Here is a 24,606-nt window from a genome sequence, read left to right as displayed (position 1 = left end):
TGAAACCACACTAAAACCATGGTATCCACCCTAAATAACAAACACCCAAGCCACCCCATTCTTATACATCAAATGCCTGCCTGAATAGAGCTGTTTTTGCTTGCAGTCAAAAAGCAAGCAAAAAGGGGGCCAGTTTTGTTTCTCACGGAAGGATATTCCAGAGGGCAGGAGCAGCCACGGAGAAGGTATATATAAGTGCATTTTTGTTTATAAGAAATGTTATCTACATTTGTCTTATAGGAAATAAGGCAACACACAAATGTAAGTAAGTTATAATAAAAATATTTTTTAAAAACACAGAAGTCAAGGGGAAATGTCACTTTCTACAGTGGGAGATATGATATGAAATAAATAGACATGGGATATTGTTAAAATGGGGCTAGGAAACTGAAAAGCAAAGAGAGGTCATAACACAAGGAAGTTTACAACTGACAGCATCACAGCCCACTATATTTTGTTAATCAGAATCTGGGGAAATCCCAGAAATACTAAGCCCCACTCACCCTGGCCATCAGTCAGCCAGTTAGGTTGATTGTGATGCTCAGTGGCTATTGAGATGGTGTTCAAGGCAACAATCAAGATCACAAGCCAATAGAAAAACTTGGACTTAACCACTTCACGACATTTTCTGCGGAATAGCCGGTTCCATCGTCTCCAGTGTCGACTAAACAGCAGACAAGGGACAAAGAGAGTTAAAGCCATAGGTCAGCGTGTAGTACTGAGGTCCTGCAAAGCCTTCAGAATCTCTGCTCTTCCCAGGCTTCACATTCTCTAGCATTTCTACTGCAACCCAGAATTTCATACTATTTCTGAAATTATTCTCACCAAAACAGTTTGGGTAATACATGGAGGCAGGCCTGCAAAATATAATGTCATTAGAGCAACTGCACCCTCTTCCATGACTACAGAACCCAGAAAGGTATTAAATACTAATTATTTGTTTCTGTTTGTGGTGAATCAGGGATGTAGCTAGGATTTTAGGAAGGGGGGGTCCAGACTAAGTGCCACCATTATAATGGGGCTTGGGTGCGGCAGTGCAACAGCACACACCATTCAGTTTTCTAATGGAAGGAGGGGGGTCTGGACCCCAAGAACCGCCCCACCCCCTTCCATAAGGATGGAGTCTCCAATGACTGAGGCCCCTCACATTCTTGATGCCTACTAGGTCTCTTCTGATAGTTTTTTTTTTATTCCATTTGTTTTTAATTTTTTAAAAAAAAAAATATGTGAGACCTGGCAGGCTGCCTAGTAAAGGTTTTAGGTGCAGTCTTCATTGTCAAAGAATCCTGTAGGCCCTACCTAAGACCAAAGATATTGACAGAATATAAAAGGCCTGTATGTGAGACTGAAGCCCATTGCTTTGTTTTAAAACTTGATCTTCCACCCTGAAAAATGTAAACTGGGATGTCCTGGGGCTAGAGGTGAGAGCTGTCCCTGTAGATGGTGGGTTTCAAGAGAGGGGTTTTTCTTTATAGGGTGTAGTAGAGTTTGCTTTTTTCAAGGAAGTTCAACTATGGAGATTATTGCACTGGCTGTTTTGTCCAATCTGGGCATAGGCTGAGACCATGAAGAATACCGCACTGCGTTCTCAGAACGTTCTGGGAACCCGATGTGTTCCCATCGAGTTCCCATCATGTTCCCAATGTGTTCCACATGTGTTCCAGGGAGGGGACGGATTAAATGTGTTCCCAGCGAGCTGTAACGTTCTCAGAACATTTCAAAAGAGGTCTGTGCAGTATTCTTATCCGTTCTCAAATCCGTTCTCTCATTCCTCCATCTCCTGATTGGCTGAAAGAATGACAAGCAGGGAGGCAGGCAGGCGAGTGACTGCAGTGAAGGAAGTTGTGTGTGTGTGTGAGAGAGAGAGAGAGGGGGGGGAAAGAAGGAGGGAGGGAAGGAAGGGAAAAGGGAGGAAAGGTGGGACAAGGGAGAGAAGAGGAAAGGAGGGAAAGAGAGAGAAAGAGAGAGGGAAGGAGAAAATGGAAAGAGGGAGAGAGAAGGAAGGAAGGATAAGCAGCGAGAAAGGGAGTGAAGGAGGAGGGCAAAACAGAGGGAAAAGACAGAAGGAAGGGAAGGAGGGGACCAGGGCAGAGAGCAAGAGGGAGAGAGTCTGGCTGCTTCTGCGGGGGCCTCTGGTGTCATGTCCAGCAGGGCTCCTGTGCTGTCAGCATGCAGGAGGCAGGGATGCCAGGGATGCATCCTCCTTCCCTCCAGGAGGGAACCCACAAAAGCTCTTTTGTTTGGAGCACCACACAAAAGCAAGCAAACAACTCCCAGTATTCCATAGCAAAGAGCCAGACAAGAGTTAAAGCGGGGAGGGAAGCTCACAACCTGAAGGCACACATTACATCCACACACACAGGAGGCAAAAGGGTAACAAGCTGCCAAAAAGGGGAATTGGGATGACAGCAGAGGACTCTTCCTTTCTAACCAGTTTAAAGAGCTGCAATGGCTGCCGGGGCTCTGCCCTTGGCCCAGTCCCCTCCCCGGCAGCTTGCTTTCCCTCCGCTTCAAGGGACCTCCGTGGAGCTCCCTTAAAGTGGAGGGAAGCCAGGCTGCTGAGAAGGGGACTCTGCCCTTGGCCCAGTCCCCTCCCTGGCAGCTTGCTTTCCCTCTGCTTTAAGGGACCTCTGTGGAAAATGTTCTGGGAACGTTCTCAAGAAAAAGGGATGCGCTGTGCGGTAAAATGTGTTCCCATCACGTTCTCATCACGTTCCACTTTCCTCAATGCAGTAATATCCGTTCTAGGAACGTTCCCAGAACGTTACGACTCGGAACGTTCTGAGAACGATATGTGATAATCTTCCATGTCTTATCGCACAGCTTCGTGCCCAAATTGGAGGCATCCCGTACCAGATTGGGACTTCTCCCATACTTTGGTAAAACTGGACTTTTCTGTTCTTAGCAAAGTGATGGGAGAAGTCCTGATTGAGTACGTGATGCTTCACATCTGGGCACAGAGCTGTGCGATAACACATCTTCCCAGCCCGGTCTTCACCTGCCCAGATCGGGAGGGGGGGGAGCAGTGTGATTATCTCCTATGTATTTCTCTGAGCATAACCATTAATCTGTTTATACTTTTTGTGCTTTGTGCAGGGCTTAGCCATATCTCTGGTTTGTATATAGCTTTTTGGTGAGATGTCTCTCTGAGTGTTCTTCTGCATAATGTGTCTTCTACATTTTTGGTTGGCTCAATAAAGGTATTGGTGTTTTGTGGGTTTTGAATGTTAATGTATTTTGCTGGATGGCCAACATGGCTATCCCTGGATATGTGTGTCATCAGTTTGCCTTTAGCAAAATGGGTGCTGGGGAAGAAAACTGCAGAGTCAAAGGAGTGGTTTTGTGTTCTAGAGCTCAGACCCAGCTTCCATCTTGTTCTTAGATTCTTGGGCAGTTTACTATATTTTTAGCCTCGTTAGTTTGATTTTTAGCATTTTGCGTCTGGCCTCACTCACCACAGTAGCCATTTTGTGAGAGTGCTTGTGACACTAAAAATTCCAGATGAGCCCAAGTGATCCCCAAATTGTTGAGAAACCATTATTTAAGCCCAACCAAGCCATCAAAAGTGGAGATAGGGACAAAAGAATTCCTATGTATCTATGTTCATGTTGCTACTCCACCCTTTGTGGATTTAGAGTCAAGTGTGCTGTGCCAGCCAACCACGCTGCTTATCTGACCTGTTTCTGCAATTCCCTCAGAGTGTCATATTGTTGGGAGGCTACAAATCATGGATACTATTGACAGAGATGAAACATAGAGATTTTTCTATGGGGTATAGTACATACAAAGGGGGAAAATACAAGATACAGAGAGACCATTCAGGAATTGGAATTTAAGAAAGTAAAGGAATTCAAAGATACAAGTGTTGCATCTTACCAGTATTTGGGGTAAAAATAGGGGAAAGGGTATGCTGTAGATCAGTGTGAAATGGAGGTTTCTCAGAGAAGGAGAGAGAGAAAGAGATTCAGAAAGACTAATGGTGCCGGAAGTTCAGGAAGGTGGTGGTGTAGAAAGACTGAAAAGAACAGGCTATCAGATTGGTAGAAGGGTATAGATTTCACGAAATATTTTTAATTGAAAATTTCCTGCAGATAAAAACTTTTTTAAAATGTAGCAATTATATTCAAGGGTGATTTGATTTGTGCATTCCTGCACAACAGAACCTGAGAATTTTGGGAGTGGCATGGAGGCAACTTACAAGAAAAGAATCCATTTATTCATGCCCTCAATTTCATACAGGCTCTCTGTCTCTGAGCCGCCTTCATCTGATGGCATCATTCCTGTGGGAAATAAGGAAGGTTTATGAGAGAAACCTGTTGTATTATGTAATTTGAGGCATAGATTAATTTCTAACAAGGATTATTTATAAAAGTACCAATATAAGCACTTGATATCACATTCTGCAACTCTGCCTAGTCTAAACCCAGATAGTTGTCCTTCCTACTAATTTACTGTCAGATTAAATCTCTGAAAAAGCAGTACTCTTAGCCTGTTGGTTCCTGCAACATTATACTTGCAAACACCACAGAACTCTAAAAATAATGAAAACCAGCACTTTTGGTCTGGAGACCATTAACAGTTGTTCCATGATCAAAAGGTACCTGTTCAGAGCTATATTTTCCAAACAGATTAATGCTTGCAGAAACAAGGAACCCTGTGACTCCCTATACTAAGAGGGCATAAACTAAATCTGTGGCATAAGCTTGCATGGACTACACTCCATTTCATCAGCTGTTCCAGGAAACCAAATGTTAAGCAACACAAAACTACAGATATAGGGAAAAGGAAGGCACCACAGCATTAACTAATCAACTGTTGAAATTGGCTGAAACCATGAGATACTCTTAACTACTTTTGGATTGGAATATAGAAGTGTATCAATTTGCCCTCAATTTTGTAAGGTACTTTGTCTCAAAAGGAGCATCTACACTGTACAAATCATGCACCACTTTAAGTGCCTTTTACTTCATCCTATGGAATCCTGGGACTTATAGTTTTACAAGGTCTTTAGCTTTCTCTGCCAAAGAGTGCTGGTGCCTCACAAAACTACAGATACCAGGATTTTGTAGGATGGAACCATGGCAGCTAAAGTGGTGCTAAATTGCATTTTTTCTACAGTGTAGACATACCCTATGGCCCGGTACAGACTGCCGGTTTGCAGTGGCCTGGGGCCAATTCTAGGATTCTGGAGTGCACAGCATCCGCATGCTCTGGAACCCTATAACATATGGATTTTGCCATCTTTATGTGGTGCCATCCATACGGGGTGCATGTGCATGACACAAGCGCGGCACTGCATCTGCACCTCTGGGCGCCGCGCTTGCATCATAAACACATCACAGCGCACTAATGGCACACTGATGACAGCATCCCCATGTGCCAAGAAGAATCCAGTTTTTCTGGGTTCTTTTTGGTCCAGAGGAACGCTGAGCAGTTTGAGTGCTGTGGCGTCCCTCTGGAGGAAAACTGGGTGCCCTTTGAGGCGGTCTGGAGAACCCCTATATCACCTTTTTTAAATAGCATCATCCCTCAGGAAGATGAAGAATCTGCCCAGGAACTAATTGATCTATGAGTGTATTGGTTGCATCTGTACAAAATTCTAATTGCTGCCAGCCATACCACAGGACAAAGAGCAGTGCTAAGGGCTCCTTCCTCTTATGACCCTTACACTCAAGCACAAATACAAGGTATCTGAACAGTGGGCAGCCATAGTTTACTGAGCAAATCTTCACCAGGCAAGTATCATTGTAGCCATTTGAAAGTGCAGTCAAAAGTGAGAGAAGACATGATGGCAGTGTTCATGCAATTAACAGATGCACAAATGGAATTTTCAAAGTAAAATGCAGGTGTAGGCATCTAATGTGGACTGGTTTTTATTTACTTACTGATTTCTTTAAATAAATTTATTTTATGTGTTCATTTGTTTAAATACATGTACCTTGCCCTATATCCAAGAATTTAAAGACAGTAGACGTGGAAATCATATTTTTTTAAAGGTAAGAATAATTTGGAAAGACCAAAGGCATAGTAAACCATTTAAAAATGAAAAAGGGACAATTTAAATCATGTGCCAGTTGGGGGGAAAAATCAATCAGACCCTAAAGGTTTTAATAAAAAGGCCACGTTTTGACATAGTGCTTGAATGACACCAGTATTAGCATCAAATTGGCTTTTGAGGAGAGGATATTCCATATCCTCCCACAGCTAAGGTCCTCACTCTGTGTATTGCTATGACCAGTCAGACGAAGGCAAGGGCCCCTCCAAGAGACCTCAGTTCTCAGATAGGCATATGTAAGAGAGCTCCTGAAAATATCCAGGTCCTAATCCATTCAGGGCTTTAAAGGTCATCATGAGCACGTTAAATTCAGACCAGAGGTGTACTGGGAGCTGTACTGCTTGCTTAAATTGTGAATCGACAAGTTCAGCAACAGCTGAGCCTGCAACGGTTTCCCTCAAGAAATCCATTCTTCTTGTTCCATAGATCCTGTTATAGTCTGAATGGTGGCTCATTCCTGTTCTTTCCTTTCCAGTGCATTGTTCCAATAGAAAGAACCTAATCCAAAGCGCTAAACCACCCCACACCCACAGACTGGACCCAGATGAGCACTTGGCAGCTGCAGTTAATCTTTTAAAAGCCAATCACACAATGGTTAGTTTCATGGTTAGCCAGTCATCTTATTTGACCCTTAACCAAAAAGCATATTCTGGCAAACTTCTATCAGAATTTTCAGGAAATTCTGTCCTGTAGCACTTTTCCTGGAAAGCTATTTCCTTCAGTTAGTCAGTCAACACTGCTTGGCAAGCTTTAGCACCTTCTCCGCGTGTCCGGTCACTGTCCATGACTTCTGCATGTACAATCCAGTCCATGTAGCCTTTCATGTCCTCCTCTAGTTGCTGTTTTTCCCTCAGTTTCTGGAAAGTACCTCGTGATTTTGCTTTCTCACGCTCTTTGGAGAACTCCCTGAAGTAAATTCAGATAAGAATTGGCATTACATAGTGGTTAAAGCTCATGAATGATTGTTCTTAGTTTGACTGCTCAGCAATGGCTGGACAGCCTCATGCAAGCAATGAGCTCTCAGTTTTGAATGTTCCTTTTGTAAATTATCTTGTGTTATAGGCTTGTTGAAAGGGGTACTGAAATAATGTGTACTTGAAAATGCTTTGAAACCCAAATTGGAATTGACAAAAGTGATTTTATTTACAAAGTATTCCTTAAAATTATTATTCTAAGAGAGTAATAGACAGACTGACCTAACCTTACCACCCACAAAAGTTTGATGAGACTAGGTGAGTACACATGTTACATCCATTTCCATAGTTGTTGGCATTATCACCATTATGTTAGCAAATCTCAATTTTCATGTTTTCTTCCCTGATGACAGTGGGTGTCCTATTTTCCAAATAAAACTTGTGTATATTTGTATGGGAGAGGAGGGGAATTTTGTACCCCACCCTTCAGACTGACCCTGAATTTTGTTGCCTTCTCCCACAATCAGTTACTGCCAGATAGATGAAGATGCAAAGGAGACTAATGATCCCAGCCGGAAGAATGCACTGGCATATTGTTGTGTAGGTTCAAGACCTTGAGTATACAATTAGTTGTGAAGACCTCAAGGCATTGTGTAAGGTCTGCAATGCCAGTGAAAGAAAATATGTGCAACTTTGTGTTCTCAGACAATCACTTGAATGTAATTAACAGAGGCATTTGTTTGCACTGCATGTTTGTTTGTTTTATATCTTGCCTTCTTCTTGGCATGAGAGACTGACTTGTATTAAGAAGAGGCAGGAGCATAAGAATAAGTGTGCAGGGAAAGAAGTTTTTCTTATTTATTTCAGCAACATAAAGAAGCACCCCAAACTATTCTTTGTCTTAAAGTGCTGGAAAGTGTTATGTCACATTTAGGACATACTTCCATCTCAGTAATAACATACAGAGGGTGGAAAACAAACCACATGCTCAGATGCACTTACCCACTGAGCACACCCAGGATCAGGTTAAGGATAAAAAATGACCCAAGCAAGATGAGGCTAACAAAGTAGATCCAGGGCCACTCATTGCCAATGGCATCATTTACCTAAGGCAGAACAGAAATGAGAAAATAAGGATTATGAAATCATTAGTATACATGACACACTGTAAAGTTTCCAATTCTGAAAGAAATCGGGTTCATGGAGCCACCCAAGACAAAATTGAAGGTAGATTATTATTCATCCATCACATGAATTCTATAACACTAGGTATCTTGGTGGGTAACTGACTGCTAATCCAGTCTAGATTTCCATCAATATCTATCTGATGGACTGGTGTGAACTAGTGGTTTCTAGTTTGAATCACTGCTGACTTCAAGAGGGGCATGTTGCTGATATAGACTGAATGTCATAGATGTGAAGTCACATGCCTTTTAGGGCTCTTGGAAATGGCACCCATATCATAAATATCCTTGGGGATGTGTACCCTATACAGACTGTGGTATGTTGGCTTTATAGAATGGAACAATAAAATTATACTGTAGTGAATGACACTGTCCTACAATGACACTTCATGTGCAGCCTACCCAGTAGAGGACTTGAGTCCATCCTTCCATAGAGATACATTGGTAGACAGTCAACATAGCAAACCCAAAGTTATCAAAGTGTGTAATGCCATTGTTGGGTCCTGGCCACTTCCCCCTGCACTCAGAACCAGGAATAGTACATTGGCGTCCGTGGCCTGCACTTGTACATGGAGCTGGTTTTTCATTTTCCACAGTAGCCACGATGTCTGAGGGAAGAAAGAAAAGTCCACATGTGAGAACTTGCAAAATGCTTAGTGTATACTTTTATCTAGGTATCTTAGCATGAGGCCCAGTTGTCATTTCTAAGTAAAGCAGAGTTTCAGAAAGTGCAATACACAAGAGTGCCAGAAACAGATACTCTGCTTCATGGAGATTCCTCAAATATATGAGGCATCTATAGCAGTGATGGCGAACCTATGGCACGTGTGCCAGAGGTGACACTCAGAGCCCTCTCTGTGGGCACATGTGCCATCACCCCAGCACAGAGTTTGCCAGAGTTTGTTACTAGAAAGCCAGAGGGACATGGCACTTTGCAATAAATAAGTGGGTTTTGGGTTGCAGTTTGGGCACTCAGCCTCAAAAAGGTTCACCATCACTGATCTATAGTCTCAAATATCTTTTATTGTTCTGACCAGCTCGGCCATAATCCCTACCTGTCCCATTGAAATAGCAGGTCTTGTGCATCTTCCCCTTGAAGAGCTCTTGTCCCATAATGCCATAGATGACGAGCATGAAGACAACAAGCACAGCAATATGAAATAAGGGCAGCATGGCCTTGACTAGGGAGTTCAGTACCACCTGCAGACCTGCAAGAGGAAGGAAGAGAACAAATTGTTCACATCAGCATTATACTTTACACTTACATTTCAAACAACATCACACACAATCATATGATCCCATCTTCAATTTAACCTTTAAACGTCTTTGCTCTACATCTCATAAAGAAGATGTGGTAACTAGTGAAAGCTCACACAATAAACCAAATAGTAGTACTATGGTCACAGCAATAGACAAAAATCATTGTCTTGGGGGGTGGGGGGAGAGCAATTCTTACTATTTTACCCTTTCTAAAGCATAACAGTTTTGCCCCCATGTGGTTGGACATCAAAATCCCTAACCCCACCAGCACAGAACACCATTTGGTGTGCTGGTTACTTCAGTCTAGCACCCACAGAGGGCCCAAGGATGGTCTGCATCTCATTTGTCCTGAGACTACTGTACTTGATGTCAAGGAAAGAGAGAACAGAATGCTTCAACATCCTTAGCCTTAGGAGATGTGGGGTATGTGGACTGCACCAGCTGACACCATCAGGGGGTAACACCCAGTGGGGATGCCCACTCACTGTCTGTCTCAAGATTCCCCATCTGCCTGTCTGCCAACCACATTGTCTCAGCAATCTGCTACTGCCACTGGTGGTGCTAGGATCCTTCTGCTGCCTGGCAGGTCCTTTTGGGACTGGGCTGGGAAAGGGAGGTATCAGCAGCAATGGTAACAGTGGTGGCCATGGACTCCTCCCCTTCGCCAGAAGGAAAGGAGCCTGTGGCCACCATTCCTGCCTCCTTTTCCCAGCCCAGCTAGAAACCCTGCCAAATCTGCCAGAAGCTGTTGGATAGCAGCAGCACCTTTCCCAGATAATTGGCACACTGCTGCCCGTCCTGCCTTCCATTCCCTCCCACTGTCCTGGCCTGTGCTCTTTGTCCTAGAAGCAGGGTCTGAGCCTGCTCTTGTTTTTGCTCCATGTGAGTGGGAGACAACCAAGACTGGTTCTCTCCCTCCACCAGCAGCTCCCAGTCACTGTAGCTGTGGGGGGACTGGGGGGACCACACTGAGTTATGGGGAGTACCACACTGAGTCCATGAGTTACCACACTGGAGAGACACCATCCCTAGTGACACCACTGCCTTCCATTTGTGCCATTCTTTATGAAGGCCAGTTGTAGTCATTACTTGGACCTCCACTAGGGCTTTCCCAAAGGTGTTTTTTGTTTTTGTTTTTTAAATGTGGTTTTGCTGAAATAGTCCTATTGTTAGAAGAACAAATGATCTCCTCACTGAATTTTTAAAAAGATTTACAAAATTACCATTTCACTGATGTACTGGTGCACTACGGTTTATTTATTTATTTAAATCAAAGGGAATAGAAGTGAACAAATTACTCTGATAAATTTTAGGATTGCAAAGAAACCTACTTGAGGGCTGGAATAAAATGTTGCAACTTCTGTCAGGAGTTGCCAGAAAACAGTCTGGGACAATGGAAACATTGTTTGGAGATGGATGGATAGATAGACAGACATTGTACAAAAAATAAATGAAAACTACAACAACAAATACCATAACCATTTGCCATGCCTGGAGGAGCTCCTTATCTACTATAATTATCCAGTTACTCTCCCCATCCCACCCGAAACACCTAGGTACAACTTGACATAAGAACTTAACCTATTTTTATTTCTTATTTCTCTTACAATCGCTGCATGGGAAAGTTTATGGGAATTATGTCCAAACATCCCAGTTTAGCCTTCCATGTGGATCCAGTCATCAAACCCTAAGAAGGTTTCACTCACTTGGTATTCCTGACACCAGGCGTAGGGGCCGCAGCACTCGAAAGGCTCTCAGAGCTTTGACATCAAAGCCTTGCCCACTAAGCAGTGCACTCTCCATTACACTGATTCTCTCCAGGATGACTGTGAAGACTCTACAAGGAGATAATGAGTTAAAAGGGACAGGTGACGACATAGACATGGCAAGACGCAACTGGAGAACGAAAGCAAAGATGGGTGGGTGTCTTAAGGAAGAAATGAAACTTGGCTCCCTGGTTCGGTTGGGACCAGTGTCATGTTGTGGCTGCTGCATGGTGTGTGTGCATGCCTTCAAGTGGCCTGTTGATTTATGGTGAGCCCATCAATTTCACAAGGGTTTGCTTAGGCAAGGAATACTCCATAGGAGGCTTTGCCAATTCCTTCCTCTGAAATACAGCCTACAATATCTGGTATTCATTGGCAGACTTCCATCCAAGTATTAATCAGGGCAGATCACGTTTAGCTTCCAAAATCAGACAAGGTCTGGTGCCTTTAGGGTATTTATGGTAATGATTTTAAATCACTTTGGCAGGGCTGATTTGATTCAGATCAAACTGATCTAGATTATGATTTAATCTGCTTCTCTGAAGGACTCAATTTGAATGATTCAAATTACAATTTAAATCACTAATGAGGAAGGTTATATATAATCTCCCTCTTTTTTAGTACACCTACATTATTGTTTAATATAACTACCAATTTGTATTCAAAGATGTGGGTTCATAAGGTAAGCACACACTAAGCAATTCTGAATTGCTTTCAGATTAATTTTTGATATGATCAAAAACTGCATCCTTTATATCTAGATTTCTCTCCTTGTTCAAATCTGCCCCATCTCCTTTTTTCTTTTCTATCTTTTCACTCAGAGAAAGAGGGGGAGAGAGCAAGAGAGAGCTCATGCTCTTCATGTACATCAGCAGAATAGAGCCAATTTGGTTATCTCCCATCTCCATAAACTGCTAGCATTTACACAGAATTTAATAATAAGCTATATTTAGTTTTGATGATGATAACTTTAACCTAGATTTTTCTATTTTGAGAAAATTTGGAAATCTGAGTTAAATTTTCAAATCCCTATGTAAAAATGTGAAACTTTTTTATCTTAAAAACTAAACATAGGCCTGTTACAGACTGCCAAAATAAAGCTGCTTCGAGTCTCTTTGGAGGTATGCTGTTTAAATGATGCATGCATCCTAAGAATCCGGAAGCTGCGCCAAAGCTGCACTCCAGTGCTTAGGAATGGAGTGTGGCTTTGGCGTGACTTCCGGACTCTTAGGATGCATGCATCATTTAAACAGCATACCTCCAAAGAGACCTGAAGCAGCTTTATTTTGGCAGTCTGTAACAGGCCATAATCAGTTTTATCAAACCTGCTCTCTACCCAGATTAAGGCACTTTATTACATCTTGACCAACAAGAAAAGGTTGTGTTACAATGGCAAAAATAGCAAGATTTGCACAGCAAGGATGCTTTAGATTTTACAGTGTAAAACAACAGTTCATGGCATGGCAACTGCCTCCATGTTGAGTGATTTAACATGTCCTCCATTTCTGACAATGAAAAAGGCATCCATCTGTCATGATTGATATTGCCACTAGCTGTTCTGTATCAGTTCATGTGGACAATTACAACTTCTTGCCATCTACTCTGCAGTACAGTTATTTGGAATATGACAGGCAATATACATGATATAGTCATTTGAGTGTCAGATTAGGACTCTGGAAACCAGCGTTCAAATCCTCAACCATGGAAACCCACCGAGTAGCCTTGGGCAAGTCACACTCTCCCAGCCTCAGAAGAAGGCAAAGGCAAGCCCCCTCTCAACAAATCTTGTCAAGAAAACTTTATGATAGGGTTGCCTCAAGGATGCCATAAGTTGGAAATGACTTGAAGGCATACAACAACAATATACATTGGGAAATATGGAACATATATGTAAAATGGCCATCCTGGGACATCAGCTGCACTTCTTTTTCCAGCTGTTGTAATCACAAACATAGCTATCTCTATACAGGTCTACACAAGTGTTTCTCCAGGATAAGTCACATTTCTAACCTCTTGGAGAAATACACCCCATTGAAGTTTATGTGTCAAATTTGTACTAACAGTTGTCATAAAACAGAATATTTAAAGTGAAGAAATGTCTCTGCAGCAATCAGGAATACAACAGGCTTTGAGGTAATATGTTTATGAGTATCTCTTTTCTTCCCATTTATATTCATTAGAGTTAACAGAGACAGTGTACATGCAGGAGACACAATGGCTGTGTGTCATATTCATAGGGCTTCCATGGGGCTCAAATGTCTAAACTGGCACCATGTTAGGGTTAAGGTTATCCCATTTCCCAACACAAGAGAATTTTAAAAGTCTGCTATATCTATTTGCATATGAGTGTTTTGCTTTAAAGAACTTGATATTAATACAGCTTTGAAAAACAGCAACAGCAATGACACACAAATGCTGAAAACAGCCAAATTGATTGAAATATAAAATAATTTGGAGAGAGAGAGAGCCAGCATGGTGCAGTGGTTTGAGCATTGAACTAGGACTCTGAAGAATAGGGTTTGGATCACCACTCAACCATGGAAACCCATTGAGTGGCCTTGGGCAAGTTACACTCTTGCAAAGGCTCTGAGCAAATTTTGCCAAGAAATCAATGTAATATGTTTAGGGTCAAAAATGGCTTGAAGACACACAACAACAATAATAACAACAATGAAAAGAGAGCAGAGAAACTGCATGGAAGAGGTATATGGGGAACTGCTGATTCTTCCTGTGATAAGTTAAATGATTGTACAGTGTCTCTCTCTTTCATTGTGTGAGCTTAACGTCACTTTTAAAAATCTTTTAAATGTATTTTTAAATTGAATGACTGGTTTTAATACTGCAAATAGTTTAATTCTACTTTAATGCTCTCTTTTTGTATTCTTTTAATTATATTGTTCTTTCAAACTATGGGATACTTTGAGTCCCAATTTTGATGAAAAAGTGGGATTTAAATACATTAATATAAACACAGAGAAATAAAATGAAACAATGGAAAACTCCTTACAATTCAAAATAAAGAACACCAGAATTAAAATATGGAAACAATCACACAAGATAGAGTTACAACAACAAAATATTTAAAGTGTAGCCCTCGGTGTGTCTATTCAAGAGAAAGTTGAATATGAGAAGATTGCTGCTTTAATGTACATGAACACTATTTCTCCAAGGAAATTCAGATTTGCACACAAAGCTAAATAAAATGGAGTGACTTTACCCCAGAAAGACTATTGTAAAATCCAACACGTTCCAGCCATTCCGGAGGTAGGCATCTGCATGGAATAGAAATCCATAAGCTATGATCTTCATTACTGCCTCGATGGCAAATACTATAAGAAAGAAGTATTCTAGCTTTTCCTAGAAAACACCAAAAGGAGAGAGTAAAAGTATGAAAATGTTAATAATATAGATTAAAATCTCAGTTGTGAATATATATGCACACACATTATGTATTGGTTTTTATCCTGTCTGATATCACAAGATATTGGACAGCAGACAAGTAAAATCAATTTAAAACAATTAAAATATTAAAAAGCAAGAAAGCATTTAAACACCCTAAAATTATATTAAAAATGTGAGGAGGGGACAAATTAAAAACAGTTTTAAACCATGTACTGGTACAGATTTGGACAAAATCCCCATTTGTCTCCAATGTTTGTGGTTTTTTTAAAAATGTTTTAACTTTGTGCTAGGATGAAGGCAGTGTCAATGCCAATCAGGCCTCCAAGGGGAGGATATTCTACAGCAGTAGTGTTAAAGCAGAGAAGCCTCCCTCTCATACACACAGCTTCCACTGATGAATACAGAGCAGAGATCCTCCAGCAAACCTCTGTTCATAGTCATATCTGCAGAAAGGTATTCTTTCAAATGTTGAAGTTCCAAGCCATTAGGGCTTCAAACGTTATTATTGGTGCCTTGCATTCAAACTGAAAATATACTGATAGGTAGTACAATTCCTTTATAACTATGTCATGTGGTTTCCAAAAGAAGTTCAACAATCTAGCTACTAGCTGTAGCTTTTGAAATATCCAAGGGCACCATGTAAAACACATTTCAGTAATCAAAGGCCTGAAACACATGGGCCAAAAGAAGTGGCTTCCAGCCACTTTGGGGTATAGTGTTTCAATGACGCATGCCCCCAACGTGGCCCAAAGCCATTCTGACACCACGCTCCGGTCCTTGGGATCGGAGCAAAAAGAGGTCAGTTTGAAACCTACTCCTGGCAGTATGGCTTGGGTCTGGTCTGTTTTCAGAGCAGGTCACTGTTTTTTTAAGATGACAACTCTTAGAATCCCCCAGCCAGCATGAGCAGTGGCTGGAATAGTGTGAGTGATGTTGTTGGGTAAAGTATTTTTTAATAAACTCTGTTCAGACCATTCTAGTAGCTTCCATGGCAGTGGGATAGTGAGTTTATTAAGAGCTGTCCAAGGTACTGAACCTGTTTGAGGGCTAGGGTTTACTACTTTAGGTATCTCACTTAAAGTTCAAAGTAAAGCAGTAAAGATTTATCTTCTCTTACTGTATATGAAAGCTATGAACCACCATTGCCCATTCACTTCCACTAGTGTGACCATTTGGAGATGGATTTCTGAGCTGAAGCTTTGCTCAACCACAACTATTTATGACTGATTGAACTGTGACTAATGCTCCCTATGATTTGTTTGAAACAGGTCAAATTCAAACCATGTTTTTTGAATCTGGGACTTTAATATAAACCACAGTGAAGATTAAACACTATTTTAGGTTCAGAAGAACCTAAGCCAATGAGGCAAACATTTCCAAATCCTTCCCTGTAGCCATGCTGAATTAAGAGACAGGAGAATGAAGCAAGCAAGCCCAAATTGTGGTTGGATTTATTCATGCCAATCTAAATTATAGTCAAGTGTGATGTCTGCATGCAACCAGAGAATCTTGTTTAGTTAATGCAGATCATACAAAATGATTCCAGTTATATAATCAACCATATGATAATAGTTTTAGACACACACAGAGAGAGTAACAAATTAATATACAACTACACGTTCATAGCATGCTGGTAGAATGTATAAATCTCATCAGCAATAACACTATGATTATGTAACTACCTTGAATTACAGCTGAATAGGAGAAACTATCCATAGTTAATCTACCAGGACAAGGGGTCTTGTTATGAGTAGTGAATATTACAGATGAAATTCAACTAATTATCCAGGGTATTGGGTTTAGACTTTTAGCTAACCTACCTAGATACATACTCTAAAGCAGAGGTTCTCAAACTATGGTCTGTGAGCAATATTCAAGGGATCTGCAGAATTTTTTAAAAAAAATATTAGACATTCAATTCTCAGTGGTACCAGAATTGTGCCTTTTGAACATGACAAACATACTTGATGATACAACACAAAGGAAATGTTGGAGAATGAATGAATGAATGAATGAATGAATGAATGAATGAATACAGTTCTGGGGGAAAAGATGGGGTTCATTTTCTGTTTGCTGTTTTGATAATTAGGCTTGTATCAGAGAAATATGTTTAATCTACTTTTGCTCTCTGAAAGTTAATATTATGGCATATTGTTTTATAGATTTGTTCATGGGTGTGATTATCTTCTCTCCCACAAATAAATAGTTACTTAAAAGATGTTCTCTGACTATTAAAAAGAAAAAATGAAAAATCAAATGAATATGCATAGATAAAATAATACATATAGACAAAATCATAGATAAAATATTTATTGAAATACATTTATTCAAATAATGATTGACACATTGATATATAGAACTTTATCGCACCACGGGCTCCAGGCAGAGATGAGAATAGAACAGAAGGGGCCATGAATGAGTGTGGAACGGGTGGGAGATGCGTTTTACTGCACGCAAAGTCCCTCACTTGTTCCGTTCTCCACCTGTTCCAATTCTCAACACCTGTTCAAAACAGTTCTCAAAAATCTCCTCCTCTGGGGACAGATTGGGAACAGAAGGGAAGGGAAGGGAACAAGTGAGGGACTTCATTGTGTGCAGTAAAATGCACCCCCCACTTGTTCCGTTCCCTTCCAGGCTCTTTTTGTCCCATTCTCATCCCTGACTGTGCGATAAAGTTCATAGTTCAAATGGATACATCTTTGTGAAACTCAGTTGCTACATGTATTAATCACAAGAAATACTATATAAGAATGCTTGTTACAAATAGTGACAAAAGGTAAATGGGAAGGAGAAGGAAAATTCACTAATATCTGACAATGAATTGGAAGGAAGTCAACAAAGATTTACTTTAATACAGAACACAGTTAACAAACAAATCAGCTGCTGTATAGTGTAAATATTAAATACTTATTAATATTATTATTTCTGATATTTTATTTTGTGCCTAGATTTGTGATGTAAACTGTGTTGCTATTACTTGGTGTCACTCCTTTTTTAAATATTTCTTTATTGGATTTTAATCTATTATATTAATTAAAAAAAATTTTTTTAAATCCAGACCAGTCAGAAATAGCTGTTCTAGGTCAGGCACTTTACTATCTATTTTGCCCCTCACAATGACTGGAGAAACTGTTGTGATCTGAGCTGCATCTTGAGAAAGGAATTTCAAAAAACATAATCACAAATAATCGGATGGAAGATGAAAAATGGGAAAATCTGAAAAAGCCAATGTGGCTGCACAGCATATTCAAGGAGAAAGTGAAAAGATAAAAAGATATGTATATAGAATGGAGAGAGCCAGTGTGGCATAGTGGTTTGAGTACAGGATTGGGACTCTGGAAAATGGGATTCAATGCCCCCACTTGGCTAGGGAAACCCACCGGGTGCCTTGGGCAAGGCACACCCTCTCAGTATCAGGAAACCCATGGTAGGCCTACATTAAGGTTGCCATAAGTTGGAAATGGCTTAAAGACACACAACAACAACAAATATAAAATGGACGACCCAGTGTGGTGTATTGGTTTTAATATTGCTGCGGACTCTGGAGACCAGGGTTCAAATCCTTGCTCAGCCTTAGAAATCTATTGAGTGACCTTGGCCAAGTCACACTCTTTCAGCCTCAGGGCAAGGCAATGGTAAACCTCCTCTGAACAAATCTTGCCAAGAAAATCCTATGATTTTCGGTTTGCAGTAAGTCAGAAACAACTTGAAGACACACAGCAGCAGCAACGACAACAACAACGACAACAACAACATACACAATGGAAGGAAGGGCAAATCATCAAGGAAGAGTACATATGTGTAACCCAGGCTTGCAGGGATAGTATAAGGAAAGCTAAAACCCAGAATGCACTGAGGCTGGCTCGACAAGCAAGGGCACAGTGGGCACACTGTTCAATAAGGATGATAAAATGCTAACAGACCAAAATGAAAAGGCAGAACTGTTCAATATCTAGTTTGCTTCAGTTCCCCCCCCCAAAAAAACCCCAAAAAACCCAGAATGGTATGCTTCCATGAAGTAGCAGAGACCTTCACAAGGGACCTGGATTGCAAATCAAGATTGATAGAATTAGGAATCACCTAGCCAATCTAAATGAGTTCAGATCTGCAGGGCCAGATGAACTGCAAACCAAAGTACTGAAGGAACGTGCAAATATACTCTCTGAACCACTTGTCATCTTTTTTGAGAAATCATGGGGAACAGGTGAGGGGCCAAAGGATTGGAGAAGAGCAAACATTGTCCCTTTTCTTCAAAAAAAAAAAAAAAAGACAAAAGACAAAAGAAGAGGGGGAAAACAGATCCAGGAAACTATGGCCCAATCAGCCTGACCTCAATACCGGAAAAAAAACATTAGCATGGGTTTATCAAGAACAAATTCTGTCAAACTAATTGTGTATCTTTTTTTAAAATCTGCCAGTTTAGTAGATTATGGGAATGCTATGGATGTTACATTTACTTGAATTTCAGCAAAGCATTTGATAAAGTCTCCCATAATTTATTGATTAGCAAACGGATGAAATGTGGAATAGATGGGGAACACTGTCAGATGACTCCATCATTGGTTGGAAAACTGTGCTCAAAGAGTTACAATCAATGATTGCACTTCAAACTGGTATGAGGTCTTGGGTGGTCTGCCTCAGGGTTTTATCCTATGGCCATTACTCTTCAACATTTTTATCAATTACTTAGATGATAAGGTAGAGGGAATCCTTTTTGAGTTTGCAGATAACACAAAACTGGGAGAGGTGGCTAGCACATTGCAGGATAGGCATAGAATTCAGAAGGACCTAAGACTATATCACACCAGGCTCATAACGTGCCACAATCCTGTTAGTCTAGCAAATGCAAATATATTGGGTTGGAGACAATCACATCACACAGCTCTTCAAAAGTGCAGGAGTGCTGCTTCTGTCCCAGCTTCTGCCTTCTTCATGTCAGAGTCCATAGTCCCACTTCCATGCTCTTCCCAGCATGCCTTTCAGTCTGCATTTGTTTTTGTTTTTGGTTTTTTTAGCACAATTGTGCAAGCATGGCAATCCATTAGATTTAAAAAAGAAAGAAAAGAGAAACGAGACAAAATCAATAGAGACTAACACAAAAGTCTACATTTGGGTCATGGGAACCAAATGGACAGGTATGGCACAGGGCATGGCTCAGCAGTGTTACATGTGAAGAAGACCTTGGGATTGTTGTTGAACATGAACCAGCAGTGTGATGCTACAAGAAAGAAGGTGAATGCTATCCCATCCTTACCCCATCCTTATTGCGTCCACACTTATCACGTCCTTCTTTCAGTGGCACCCATCATTGGGTGCCACTGTTTCTGTTAATACAAAGTGACGGGGCCATGTCATTTCAGTGATGGGAGAAGGATAGGATAAGTGTGGTGTAATCTGATAATGTTATCACAATCACACAATAGGAACAACTGAAGGATGGGATAAGGGCAAATGTCATCTGAAAATCTTCCACAATCAAACCAAAAAGACAGGATAAGAATGGGAGCATTCCATCCTTTACCCTGTGTGATAATCTCCTAAATCACAACACTTCTCAGTTTTGTATTGACACGTAGAGCAACTTTCTGCAGCCTGGTGCCCTCCAGCTGTTATAGGGGTCTCTACTGCCTTTTGAGTGAAGTGTCCCTACATCACCACCATACAGTTGGCCCTCCACGTTTGTGGATTTGACTTTTGTGGATTTTATTATTTGCAGATTTAATCAATATGTTCTCTCTAGAAATCTCTAGGTCCTCCTGCACAACTAAGCCAAGCGCATGTGGAGGGACCACTGTAGTGAATTTGAGGTATGGGAAATGTCATCTAGCAAGAGGAAAGAGAGAAGAAAACTTGTTTTTCTTTTCTTTTAAGACACTGACTAGACTTAAGACTAGTCTATTCTCAGTCGCTTAGTGCCACAGCTGACTGTCAGCACGGCTGGCTAACATTGGCAGTCATAGCTTAGAATAGTTACTATGGTTGTACTTTTCTCATCAGAGGTCGCTATTGCCTGCTTCTCATTCACAGCTGCAACTGTCCATCACTGTTAATTCCCTGTAGAAGTTCCAGTGCCCCTTCTCTGCCAGGCTTTACATGTTTCAGTATGAAGCTGATTAAGGTTAGCACTGTTTATCTTTATTTCAGTTACATGGGACAGAGAAGCCAGTTCCTGTTTGGGGGGAATCCATTAGTTAACTGTTTTTTAAAAGCTATGGGGCATGACAGCAAGATTTGGCTACAACTGGGGGGGCAAGTCTCAAACTTGTGAGTTTTCTTAAAGGCTTCTTCCCATCCTCTGGTGGTTTGTTCTATTGACATTCCATTCTCCTGATTGGGATGGCTATCTAATAACTAGAACTGCCAAATGTCATCTGCTGCAAGGGTTTTATTTCTATAGACAAGAACCTCAGTAACTCAGTAGGTCTTAATTTGGCTATCCTCATTGAGTTACTGTGATGATAGTCAACATGCATTCTGGGCTGAATCCACACCTGCAAAATAATTTGTCCTCTGTGTATCCAGCCCTGCTTTGATCCTATTATCATCACACTTTCTTGTTTTAATCCAAACTCAACTTGTTTTATTCTTCCACTCTGCTTCTCTTTCTCTTCTTCATGTTTGCATGTTTTCCATGATAATTGTCTCCATCATTGAAGTCAAAAGGGCAGAAGAGTTAAGCTAGGTGTGTAACAGGTAGACATTGCTCTGTATCACATTTCTCTTTTGGGACTATTTTTCACCTTATGAAGAATTCAGCATTTACACAATCCATAACTACAAAGAAATTCTCAGAATTTCTTGCTATACTTGGCTGAGTTGCCCTATTTACATTTACATTTCTCCTTGTTGAAATTCATTTTGTTAGTTTTGGCCCAACTCTCTAAACTGTTAAGTCATTTTGAATTCTGATCTTGTCCTCTTGGGATAATGACCATAGAGGACCTAAATTCAATCTAGACAATGAAGAAATTGAAGCAGTAAAAGAGTTTGCATACCAGAATGGGAACTGCAGTCAAGAAATCAGAAGACTAGGATCGGGGAGGGCAGATATGAATAAACTAGAAAAGATCCTATAGAGTAAAGATATACAATTGAGAATGAAAGTTTGAATTGTACAAGCCATTGTATTCCCTATAACCATGTACAGGTGTGAGAGCTTGACAGTGAAGAAAGCAGATAAGAAGAACCTCAGTTCTTTGTGGGTTTTTCCGGCTATGTGGCCATGTGGCCCAAAAAACCCACAAAAAACTATGGATGCCGGCCATGAAAGCCTTCAACTTCACAGAACATCAGTTCATTTGAGATTTGGTGCTGGAGAAGTGCTGAGAATACTGTGGACAGCCAAAAAGACAAACAAATGGATCCCAGAACAGATCAAGCCTAAAATCTTTCTTGAAGCTAAAATTATTCAGTTGTGACTGTCTACTCCGGCCACATCATGAGAAGGTACAAGTCATTGGAAAAGACAATAATGCTAGGAAAGGTGGAGGGAGGTAGAAAGAGAGGAAGATTGCATGCTAGATGGATGGACTCTATTAAGAAAATGACTTGTATAAATTTGCAGGACTTAAGCAGAGAGTGGAGGATATGGGGGTCTTGGAGGTGTCTCATCCACAGGATTGCCATGAGTCAGGATCGACTCAAGGACAGTTAATAGCAACAACCTCTTGGGTATTTGCTACCCCTCCTAATTTGGTGTCTTCTGCAAATTAACAAATTTGTATGTGTTCCTGGACATTACTTCTCAAACAGAAAATTTGGTTCCAAACATGGAGAGAATAGGGATAGGTTCCTAAACTACAAAAAAGAATAGCCATTCAACATGTTTCAGCAGACCTTTTATTCAAAGCTAACAATATGCACATGTGAAATTAGATACGCTTTGCTTAAGTAAACAAAAACATTTTGAACTTAGACCACTTGAAATCTTCTTCCAAAATGTATCCAGAGATGATTTTCTTTCTTACACCAACTTCCATTTTTCTTATGATTTCTATTTTAGTGGCCAAACTTAAAGTATATACTCATCTATAAGTCAACCTCATATATCAGTTGAGGACAGGTTTTGGGGGCAAAGTTATGGATTTTGCCATGACCTGTGGATAGGTCCAGGGTAAAACTTGGAGGCTCCTTCATTGTGTGTGTGTGTGCGCGCGCGTGTACACACATGCAGCAAAAGAGACTCTAATTGAGGCATTTTGTTTCATTCTTCACTCCCCAGACAGACAGCTTTTGGGTGGTGGTGTGGCTCAGTTCCAGCTCTCTTCCGAAGTGATTGCACTTCCAATGATGTGGTTTCATGTCATAAACTGACTGTTTTATCAGACATCACTGATTTCTATGGGAGCCCCTTGTGAATTGCTTCAGCAGTGCTTCTGAAGTCACCCTTCATTTTGGTAAAAACAGGAAAAAAGTGACTCCAGAGAATTCGCTTCAATTGCACTACGATTTGGTCTGGTATGGAAAAGCACTCCAATGCCACCCCCCTTGGCCCCTGCATCCTGCTCCGTCATTCCCTTCCTCCTCCTCCATGCCATCTCCTCCTCTCTGCCAACCAGCCGATCCCATCATCTCCCGCGTCCCCTGCATCCTCCTAGACTGTGATCTGCTCCCCTCCTTCAGCCTGCCACCAATCTCATCATCCCCTGCCTTCTCCTAGACCGTGATCTGCTCCCCTCCTTCAGCCTTCCACCAATCCCATCATCCGCTGACTGCTCCTGCATTCCGATCCTGGCCCCAGGGACCCCCAGCGAGCTAACCCATCATCCCCTGACTGCTCCTGCATCCAGATCCTGGCCCCAGGGACCCCCAGCGACCTATCCCATCCATCCCCTGACTGCTCCTGCATCCTAATCCTGGCCCCAGGGACCCCCAGCGAGCTAACCCATCATCCCCTGCCTTCTCCTGCATCCTGATCCTGGCCCCAGGGACCCCCGTGACCTATCCCATCATCCCCTGACTGCTCCTGCATCCCGATCCTAGCCCCAGGGACCCCAGCGACCTATCCCATCATCCCCTGACTGTTCCTAGACCCCGATCTGCTCCTCTCCTTCAACCTGCCACCGATCCCATCATCCTCTGGCTCCTCCTTCACCTCGATGAAAGATGACAGCTAAGGAGGGAGCAGGGAAGGAGGACAGTGTCCAGAGCCCCACTGAGCATGTGCAAGGGGGTCAGTTCGAATCATTGACCCCTCAAAGTATGCTCTGGTGTGGTAATACAATGTGCACTCACTCCCCTTTGCTTGAGTCTGCATCACGTGTCTTGCTTGGAATCAAACTGACTTCGCTTGCCCCTCACTTCAGAAGGACAACAGAAAGGCAACCAGGTGTGGAAAAACATGACGTTTTAACCTCAATCCAAATTGCTAAAGAGGAGTGACTCTGGATCTGGTGTTTAAAAAAAATCACGCTTTGCATTGCTAGAACAGGAGTGACTGCGGATCTGAGCTGTAACCCCCCCCCCAAATGTGTGATAAGGTCCAGACTCTTTCTGCTTGGAGCAAGAGAGAAATCAACTGCTCTCCTGACTGCATGGGAAAATCTGAAAGAGCTGCTATCACATAACCATACTGAGCTATAAATAAATCGACGTAGGATTTTGGGGGGTCAATTTTTGTGCATACATTTTTCAACTTATAGAAGAGTATATATGATATAGATTTATGCTTCTTTCATATGTTGGATGTTTGAAAGTTGCTATTTTCCTTGCTTCTTGTAGGCAAACACACACAGCTACAGCAGGATCACCTAAAGTAGAATCCTGCTCTTTTCCAGCTCAAGCTTTATTGCATTGTTTACTGCAGACACACTGCTGAAACCCAGTACTAAAAGTCTAGGCTTTTACACCAATCCTCCAACATCCTCCCAATGGCAATGCTGATACAAACAAACAAACAAACAAACAAACCACCAGCTAAAGAAGGGATTGCATGAGCCAGAAAATGCTTTGTAAAAAGGTCTTCTTTGTCAGAGGCACTACTAACAGGTGTTCTTATAAGGTTTATCTGTGCACAATAAGTAATT

General features: G+C 41.4%; 1 protein-coding gene across 1 annotated transcript in view; it reads right to left on the bottom strand.

Moving 5' to 3' along the window:
• CACNA1S (calcium voltage-gated channel subunit alpha1 S) overlaps positions 1-24,606 on the bottom strand; it is a 95,955-nt gene that overhangs the window by 58,654 nt on the left and 12,695 nt on the right. The window contains exons 3-10 of the mRNA XM_042464027.1: positions 14,397-14,536; positions 11,120-11,250; positions 9,209-9,361; positions 8,556-8,761; positions 7,972-8,075; positions 6,813-6,961; positions 4,199-4,280; positions 504-664 (exon numbers count right to left, since the gene is read on the bottom strand). Of these exons, the coding sequence (XP_042319961.1) occupies positions 504-664; positions 4,199-4,280; positions 6,813-6,961; positions 7,972-8,075; positions 8,556-8,761; positions 9,209-9,361; positions 11,120-11,250; positions 14,397-14,536 (1,126 nt within the window). The remainder of the gene's footprint in view (positions 1-503; positions 665-4,198; positions 4,281-6,812; positions 6,962-7,971; positions 8,076-8,555; positions 8,762-9,208; positions 9,362-11,119; positions 11,251-14,396; positions 14,537-24,606) is intronic.

This window comes from Sceloporus undulatus, chromosome 4, assembly GCF_019175285.1.
Source record: "Sceloporus undulatus isolate JIND9_A2432 ecotype Alabama chromosome 4, SceUnd_v1.1, whole genome shotgun sequence".
NCBI classification, from domain to species: domain Eukaryota; kingdom Metazoa; phylum Chordata; class Lepidosauria; order Squamata; family Phrynosomatidae; genus Sceloporus; species Sceloporus undulatus.
The sequence above is the reverse complement of the archived record's forward strand: the minus strand, read 5'-3'. Positions and strand labels throughout refer to the sequence as shown.